This window comes from Aegilops tauschii, chromosome 5 (assembly GCF_002575655.3).
Source record: "Aegilops tauschii subsp. strangulata cultivar AL8/78 chromosome 5, Aet v6.0, whole genome shotgun sequence".
Classification (NCBI taxonomy): domain Eukaryota; kingdom Viridiplantae; phylum Streptophyta; class Magnoliopsida; order Poales; family Poaceae; genus Aegilops; species Aegilops tauschii.
Window position 1 is genome coordinate 499469680 of NC_053039.3, and position 8506 is coordinate 499478185.

General features: G+C 46.8%; 1 protein-coding gene across 1 annotated transcript; it reads right to left on the minus strand.

Moving 5' to 3' along the window:
* Positions 1-335: 335 nt before the first annotated feature.
* Positions 336-1654, minus strand: LOC120964976 (GDSL esterase/lipase At5g03610-like). The gene is made up of 4 exons (XM_073499377.1): positions 1650-1654; positions 1158-1539; positions 791-1067; positions 336-663 (listed from the first exon to the last, which is right to left on the minus strand). Exons 1-4 carry the CDS (start codon positions 1652-1654, stop codon positions 425-427), a joined length of 903 nt encoding a protein of 300 aa, XP_073355478.1. The 3' UTR covers positions 336-424.
* Positions 1655-8506: the final 6852 nt, after the last annotated feature.

The window sequence follows — 8506 nt, forward strand, 5'->3', positions numbered from 1 at the left end:
TGATCGGTTATAAGGTTCACCATTAGTACAAATCAGCCCAAATAAAATAAATACATCGAGAGCTCTGGATGACCGAACAACCACTACCGCCGACAAGGCACCCGTCACCCTTAGAACACGTTGCCTCGATAGATCATGCTGACAACAAAAATCAATTGACGTGGAATCGCGTTGAGCTTATAGAGCCGTATATATGCAAGTACTCAACTTGTATAGCTAGAACACATCTTTACTGTAAATGTGGCATATGGTATACATTAATTACATCTTATAAATATAGTTTTCGCAAAAGAAGATGCAAATGCAATTTAATATTCATCCTAGAAAATCCAGTCTTTGAAATACTTGAAACTATCAAACAAATACAATCAGAAGATTGTCATCATGGATGCATACATAGATAATTTATTTAAAACCTAGCTACCTACTCTTGATCTACAAACTCCTTCAAAGGCTTTTCCAACTGTTTCATGATAGCCTCCCATCCTGCATGTGTGGGGTGCATGTCGTCCCAATAGAAAAATTTGTCGGACTTGTCGCACACGGTGTATAGAAGCTCTGAGGACGACTCGCCTTGTTGTCCGCAATAGCCATTCGAATCCAAACTCTCGCAACAGGGCGACAGTTTGCGCTTGAATTGCTTAGATAGATCCGAGCCTTTACCTACATTAATGTAGATAAAAATAAAAAAGTTCATAAGAAGTAGTACAAGCACACAATCAAACTCCATCTAATTATGTTAGGAACTTCTAAAATAATGAGACACTTTGCATGAAAAATACATACATACCTGGCGCATGATCCACAATACTAGTAAATGAGGTGTATAGGTCGATGATCTGGACATTCTTCTTTACTGTCATGACTTGTTTCAGGTTATCGTTGTGAATTGATGCACCCAAATTTCCAAAAATATCGCACGCGGTGTAGTTATTGGTTCGGGTTTGTGACGGCGTGCAACCGATAGGGTGCAAGTTGTTGACAAGAACTTTTTTCACCCCGAGCTTCAACAATTGCTCCACATTAGCCGCAACCTCTTTTGTCACCTTTCCAATATAAGCATTAGTCTGCATCACATACATGAAATTAAGTTAGTAAGATGCACAAACAAATTAGTTTATGGATATATATACATTCTCCGTTGATATGATACTCACATCACTGGGGCTACTTAGGCCAATCACGCTCGTGCTTGCATAATATAACAGTACTTTTTTTGTGGTAATATAAGGTAGTGCCTTACCAATGAAATCTGACTGGATTTTGCAGTTGGAGAAGCGGCCAGACGGAGTATTTGGTCGCGGAAACCCATGGGCATCGGTATACACGGAGCCGTAGGGGTAGGCCCATTGCCGCGACATCTTGGTGACGGGTTCGGTGAGAGGGAGGTTCCCGTTGTCGGCGAAGTCGTCCCCGAAGACGAAGAAGGTGTTGCTGGACGACTTGTTCTGATGGCCGCCGGCAGGGGCTGGCCGGGCCTCCACACTATTGAGGAACGAGGATGAGGAGGACGACGAGGCCGAGGGCGGCCGGAAGAAGCTTCATCGTGGAAGGGTCGTACGAGAACGGCTGGTTTCTGCGGCTGCTAACCGCTACTCTTTCGCCGATGAAAATCAGGGACACAAAGGGCTTGTCTGCGATGCACGTACGCCATGGCCTGACCCTCTCGCTTCAATTTATAGAACTACTGCTATGGACCAGCAGGAAAACAAGTCGAAATCGGGCCTGCTACCTCGATCGGAGTCGGAGCCCCAGCATCGTCGGAGGTCGGACACGGATATGCGTCATGGAGGCTGGAGCTGACGTCGTTCATCCAGCAGGCGCCAACCGCTCTTCATGTGAAAAGTTACGTCACGGAGGGACCGATGGAGCCTCTCGCTTACGACGCTGCAGTGGCTGCGCACCTTGACGCTGCAGTAGATGTAAATGATTTGCCGGTGGGTGCCGTCTTTGATGGCGTTGGCGAAGTTCTTCCGGAATCAGCGTAGCTTGTGTTCTCCGTCGTTGATGTCGCTCGTCACCTCGGTACTGCATCAGGAAGGGCCAGCCTTTCGCAGCGGGCTGCATCGGACAGCGAGGATGCTTAACCGGCTGGGGGCGCGTTGGAGCTTCTTCTCCTTCGGCCATCTTGGCCTCGGTGTTGTGTCGGGCACTTGGATCTTCCTGATTTTCCTGGTTTGTTCTTCCGGTTGCCGCGTGTCTTGTACTGAACTTTTCTGAATTTGATAAGTTAAGGTGTTGCGTTCGTTTTTGACACTAGCGTAGTGTAAAATACGCTCTTATATATTATGAAACGGTGGGAGTACATCATATCGATGTGTGCTATTTTGTAAACTAAATAACTCATCAACCATATTCAGATACATCCACCATTGCTGTAGTAGGGAAAACTGTTCCAGGTGTCCTTTTTATGGTTCGTTTTTTTTGCGGAATAATTCTTGTATTACTCAATCAAAACACGGTTACAGTCACGCTTAACAGCGTCCAAAACGGCATCTGGTCCTGACCCAAGCCATACAGCAATTCGGTCTTGAGTCCTCCTAAAGTTGGCCAAAACATGACTAGAATTATTACAACTACGATGGATATGAGTAATACAAGAACTACGTTCGGACATACTATCTTTAATCTCTCTAATAAGAAAGGCATATTTTGATCTATTTGTATCTCCACTTTTCACCATGTTCACTGCTTCCAAACTGTCGCTTTCAATATAAATTGGTAGACTGCTTCACTGTAGAGCGAGCATGAGTCCCTCCCGGATTGCTAAGATCTCAGCCTCCAAAATATCATCACAAGAAAAAAGGTGTCTACAAGAGCTGAAGATGATGGCGCCGGTGTGGTCACAGAGCAGCATACCAGTTCCTCCAACTCCATTCAAAACAGATCCATCTGTATTTAGCTTTACATGCCCAGTGGCCGGGGGTATCCAAGAAACAAGATTAGTGGAAGCATTATTGCATGCGTGAGCTGTAAGAGGGAAACAGTATTGAAGTGGGGCTTTCCCTTTCATATGAACATCACCAAAATGTGTTGCAATGGATTGTAGCGATGATAGGTAGCTTGATAAAAATCTGACAGAGACATCCAAAGGAGGGGCGGGTTTAAAATGCAGGAGCTCGTTTCTAACATCCCAAATTCGCCAGAAGAGCATCACCAGTTGAACTCGTGTAGACTCATCAACCTCGTAGATATACTGAATAAACCAATTAGGCCCAGTTGACTTGATCGAAGATACATCCGGCAAGAACCATTCAGCAGCCATGGCTCTCCATAGAGCTCTTGCGTTCATGCATGAACAGAATGTATGGAACGTGTCTTCTTCATTAGCACCACAAATAGGGCATAGCGAGCATGTCTCCAGATTCCATTTCAACTTGTTACTCCAAGTGGCAAGGGAATTATTTGCAAGGCGCCATGCAAAACTCAATACTTTCGGGGGAGCCGGACAAGACCATAGAGCCTTCCAGCCCTCACGGTGTCCATCCGGCCGGTTGCTCGAAGTGACCATGAGCCCATTATAAAGATCATCCGAGGCCAGACGGTAAGCACTTCGCACACTAAAAACACCCGATTTTTCAGGAGCCCAGGCAATGAAATCCTCAACCAAGCGATGAGAAGGCCGAATTTTCTGGATCTCACAAATGTCAACTGGGAGAAAGAATTGCTGCAATTTCGTATTGTCCCAATTTCCATTGTGGTCCATAAGCTCAGAAACCCACTTAAATCTACATCGACCTTTTGGAGATATAAGCCCACCCGTAGGATCCCGAACAACCCATCTATCACGCCAAATTCTAACATTTTGACCATTTGCAATCCTCCAAACTATACCCTTCTTTAACAGTTCCAGGCCATGGCAAACAGCTTGCCAAGTAGGTGATGGATTACCTGTGAACACAGTGTCTTCCAATCTCCATGTTCAGTATGGAGATGGCCGATCATGCCGCATAGAGCACACCCGTCCGGAAGGCGCTCGTACTTGACTCTGAATATATGCCTCTTCTTCTTTCTCACAACAGAAACGTGGTTCTTTAATTTATGCCGAACATCAAGAACAATTCTTACACGGTAAAAATTGCCAGCCACATCTCGTCCTCTGTTGTCCAGGGAGTAGAACTCCCCTGCTGTTCCCGCAAGAGTTGTGACCAGGGGCTCAAAACCATCCGGCAGGTCTATGATTTGCATCCATATTTTAAAACTGTTTAGATCAATGGAAGAGGGTCTTGTGAATCCATCATAAGCCGCCATTAGAACAGGATTGCCACGGAAGGTCCAAGGGCCACCCTCCATCACCTTGTCCCAATCGCCAAGACATGAGAATTGCATCGTGTATAGCCCGTCCCCTAATGATCTGAACCTGACATCTTGTGCGAGATCCCATGCACTGCGCATGTTCTTGTAAAACCAGAAGTCGCCAAACTCCTTTGTAGTGTGCACACGCCCGATTGCCAGCCAGCGAATCGAATCAGCCACCGGCTCCGGGCACACCTCCTCATAGATCACATCACTCAGATCCGTATCCTCAATTCCCAGCTGTTTCATCATCTCCTGAAGATCATCGTCTCCTACAACCGAATCTGCATCAACTGACGCCATGGCAAGGAAAACCTAACCCTAGTCCACGCGGGAGCAGAGTGAGAACTCCAACCGCCTGATCCCAGGAGGTAGCAGCCAAGGCCGGGCAGCGCCGCGAGGATGCCCCAGAGTCAGCCCGAGCGCGTACCAGGAGGGAGGACGACGGCGGAGGACGGGGGACTCAACGTTTGCGTCGCCGCAGCCGAGAGGTGCAACCCTAGCGAGAGGGGAAAAATCCACTTTGTCTCTTATGGTTCGTTTATTTGTTATGACTAGGTTCCTTTATTTATTATGGCTACGGTTATTCTTTTCCCCCCTTTCTTTCTGGAATCTTGTTATTGCGTAATTTGTTTGCATCATTCAACGTGTTGTATCTTGCCCAGTACTTCCAAATGTGACTGTTCTGATTGGGCACCTTTCTTGGTGAGCTATTAATTAGGTTTTAAAAAGCATATATCGATGCAACTCAGGAAAAGTTCAGTGAATATCCGTAGCCAAAATTTGTAGCACATTGTCGTGTTGAGATGCTTTGAAGAAATAATGCACATAGTGGCAGGGATTTTACATCAATGGAGTACATTGCTACAATTATTATGGTGAGCGTTTTGCCACCATTTATTTTGGGAGTTCTCTAACAAGAAAAATGTACAAGAAGGGGAATATCTCTCCAAAATGCTACCTTAAGAGAGTGATTCCATGAAAATAATGCTTGGGAACACATTATGGATGTTAGAGTGGAGAGCTGATTCACTTAGAAATTATGCGTTGGCATTCTTCTCTACCTACCATTAGGTTGATCCATCTTAATCAACAAATTTATATTTCGCATGAGAAATGTGTCGTGATGAGTTGGAGTACACTACTACCTCTTGAGATATTCTGAAGAATTAATTATATTACTATTCAAAATTAAAAAAGATTCATACATGTGTGTGGAATAGGAATATTATGTGAAATTGTGAAACACAACGATTGGAGAAGATGTTGAACATGGATCGTATAAAAAAACATGTGGTGGTTGATAGAGATGAGGAAGGAAGACACCGCGTTTGATTTGGTCGAATTGTTTCCTTCGTATCAACGCACGGGCATTTAGCTAATTGTACAAATTTAATCATCCCCACTCCAAGATGATGACCAAGGTCTGGAGTCTCAGGATAGGAGGACCTACAACAACTTCCACACCAGTTTGTTCTGCCTTCTGTTGATGTCAAAGCTAGGCAAAAGGCCCATATTTATGTCAAGCATACAGGCAGACCCTAGAACAAAAATAACCGGACCACTGATATTTTATCACACCGGCTTTTAGCTTGTGATGTAAAAGCAGACCATGGCATAGTTGAGATAACTGGATCCATTACCTTGACCAAGGTGTCTTTCTTCGATCTAGTAAAATGATAGATTCCACTCAAAAATATGTAGTAAAATAATAGACATATTTCTTCTACTAGTCACCTATCCTCTAGCACCGGTACTCAGAGCAGTCAACGTGGCAGGGATAGACTCGGAAATAACTTCAGCATGTGCACGTTTATTGTCTCGAATCCTTGACCGCCAATATATACCATCTTTGGTGTTCACATGGTGGTTTAAAAATCGGTTCACAGACACATGCATGGTAAGTAACACTGCTGTATATTTGAGAAAATGATAAGTGGAACCTTTATTACTCGTGATCCGGGAGTAGTAGTGGAGATAGTGTTTGTGATCCGAACCCCGTAGCGTATAGATTCCTTTGTTGGTTGAGCGGTTCAAAGAAAAATCACTCAGTTAGTGTGAATTTGGGATGCACAAGCATGGCTTTGGAATGTGAAACCATCCTTAGCCCTATTCCTAGGTCACTCATCCAGTTGTGTTTCTCATGGAACGAGATATGATTCACATGGCCTTAAAACCATGGTCTATGCTAAGTTAGGTGATGATGAACACCTGTACATTTGCGGACATTGCCATTGCAATGCAGCTATTGTTGTCCTAGTAGAGTTGATTTTGCCCGACCGACCTTTTGTGATCGTTCAGCAGTACGACAACATGCTCTATTAAGCTCTTTGATTATTATGTACATTAGTAATTTGTTGGATGAGACTCCAAGACCACAAGCCATGTTGGACCATTAAATTTATGCCACTAAGATTAACCGTGGACTCGCCTTATTCACTTTATAAATTATCCGAAATGAGTGGCCTCGGGAAAATATGAAACACAGCTTGGTCAGTGTTGACAACAAATAATTTGTACGACTGCACTCCGAAAAAGGGTTTCCCCCGCTTTGTATTACAAAGCAACAACACCGATACAATCAACGATAGGTGCTGGGGCGGAAGCAGCACAGTCACGCCCAAAAGAAATTAAAGCGAAAATACAAAAGGAACAAATGACGACACCGGCGGATCAACAAAAAAGAAGAAGCCTCGCGACCACTGTGCCCACCGGAGATCTCCCACCAAGCTCCTAGACTCTGAAGCGCCGGTACCAGACAACACCTCCCAGAAGGGACGCGACGATGACGATGCTGCTGCCAAGGGTTTCCCTCGAAACACGACGAGGACAAAGGAAGGGTAACCCCCAACGCCCTCGAGGGAGGTCCGGCGGCACCCTCGGGCGGCACCGCGTCGGTGTCGGCCCGGCCGATAGGGATTTCTCCCGAACCCAACCATCACCCTGGGCGCTCTGGAGCACTCTACCATACCAGCCACCACCCTGCGCGAGCACGATCATGAAGCCATCCACGCCGTCTCACCACGACACCGCGAGGTGAGGCCTGCACAGGAAGAAGAAGAGCCGGAACTCGCGGCAGCAGTACCGTCGGCCTGCGGGAGGGCACGACCTCCACAGTCAACGACGGTACCCGACCAGACGCGCCAGCAGGAGCAAAGCAGGCCCGTGGGCCCACAGGCCAGGCCAGGCTCTGAAATGCCCGTGAAGCTCCCACCGGTGCGTAGCAAAGAGCATCCGTTGGCGTCGCTGCCACCGTCCAAGCTTCCCGTCCACACCGCATAGGAGGCAACGAGGACGCACCGCAGTTGGCCCGCTAGAGCCCAGATGGGGCCCTACGGGGCCAGATCTGGGCCGAGGACGCGACGCCAGCCACCCCGCGACGCCCAGCCGCCCAGCTGCCAAGGGAGGCGCCACCACCACTAAGGCGCTGAGCCACGGTCGACCGAGCTGCACCGCCGTCACCCCTGCCCCGAAAGAGGAGCCGCGCGCGGGAAATGGAGGTCCCACCGCCGCCAGCACCACTTGGGCCAGATCTAGGGGCGCCTGCTGGCGACGGCAGGGGAGAGGGAGGAGGAGGGGGGGCGGAGGGAAGGGCGTGAGGAAGGGGAAGGTGGTCGGGGGTCGGTCTAGCGCAGTTTTTCCGTACGACTGCACTCCCCTACTTCTCTCCATGGAGACGTAAACTCTTCTATTTAAACCTTCCTCCTCCTCCTCCTCTCTCTCTCTCTCTCTCTCTCTCTCTCTCTCTCTCTCTCTCTCTCTGTTTTTACCCTTGGACAGTATTAAATTGAGCTATGAGATTTACTCTTTTTTTAAACCTTTTTTCGCTCTTCTTAGGTGACTGCTTTATTTCCCGTATGCAGATTCTCCATGTTATCCAAACCGGGTTTTCCCATAATAAAATAGTTTTTCATCATCTTTGTTGCATTGGATTGGATGGCCGGCTGGTCATGGAAGTACATGTGCTTGCACTTCCCCTAGTTCTCATCCATGTCAAACTCAGAAAGAATGTACACCGCTCGAGAAAAATATAGATATTGTGTCTATCGCCATACACTATGGTTGTGCAAGCGTCCTTTCATGGTGCAGCTCGATGTAGTCTTAATCCATACACACTTTATGGATCTATCAAATGATCTTGGAGGCTTGTTTAGGATGACTTTGTTGGATTATGGATAAGCTTAAGCCCTTATAAGACAATAATCCCTGG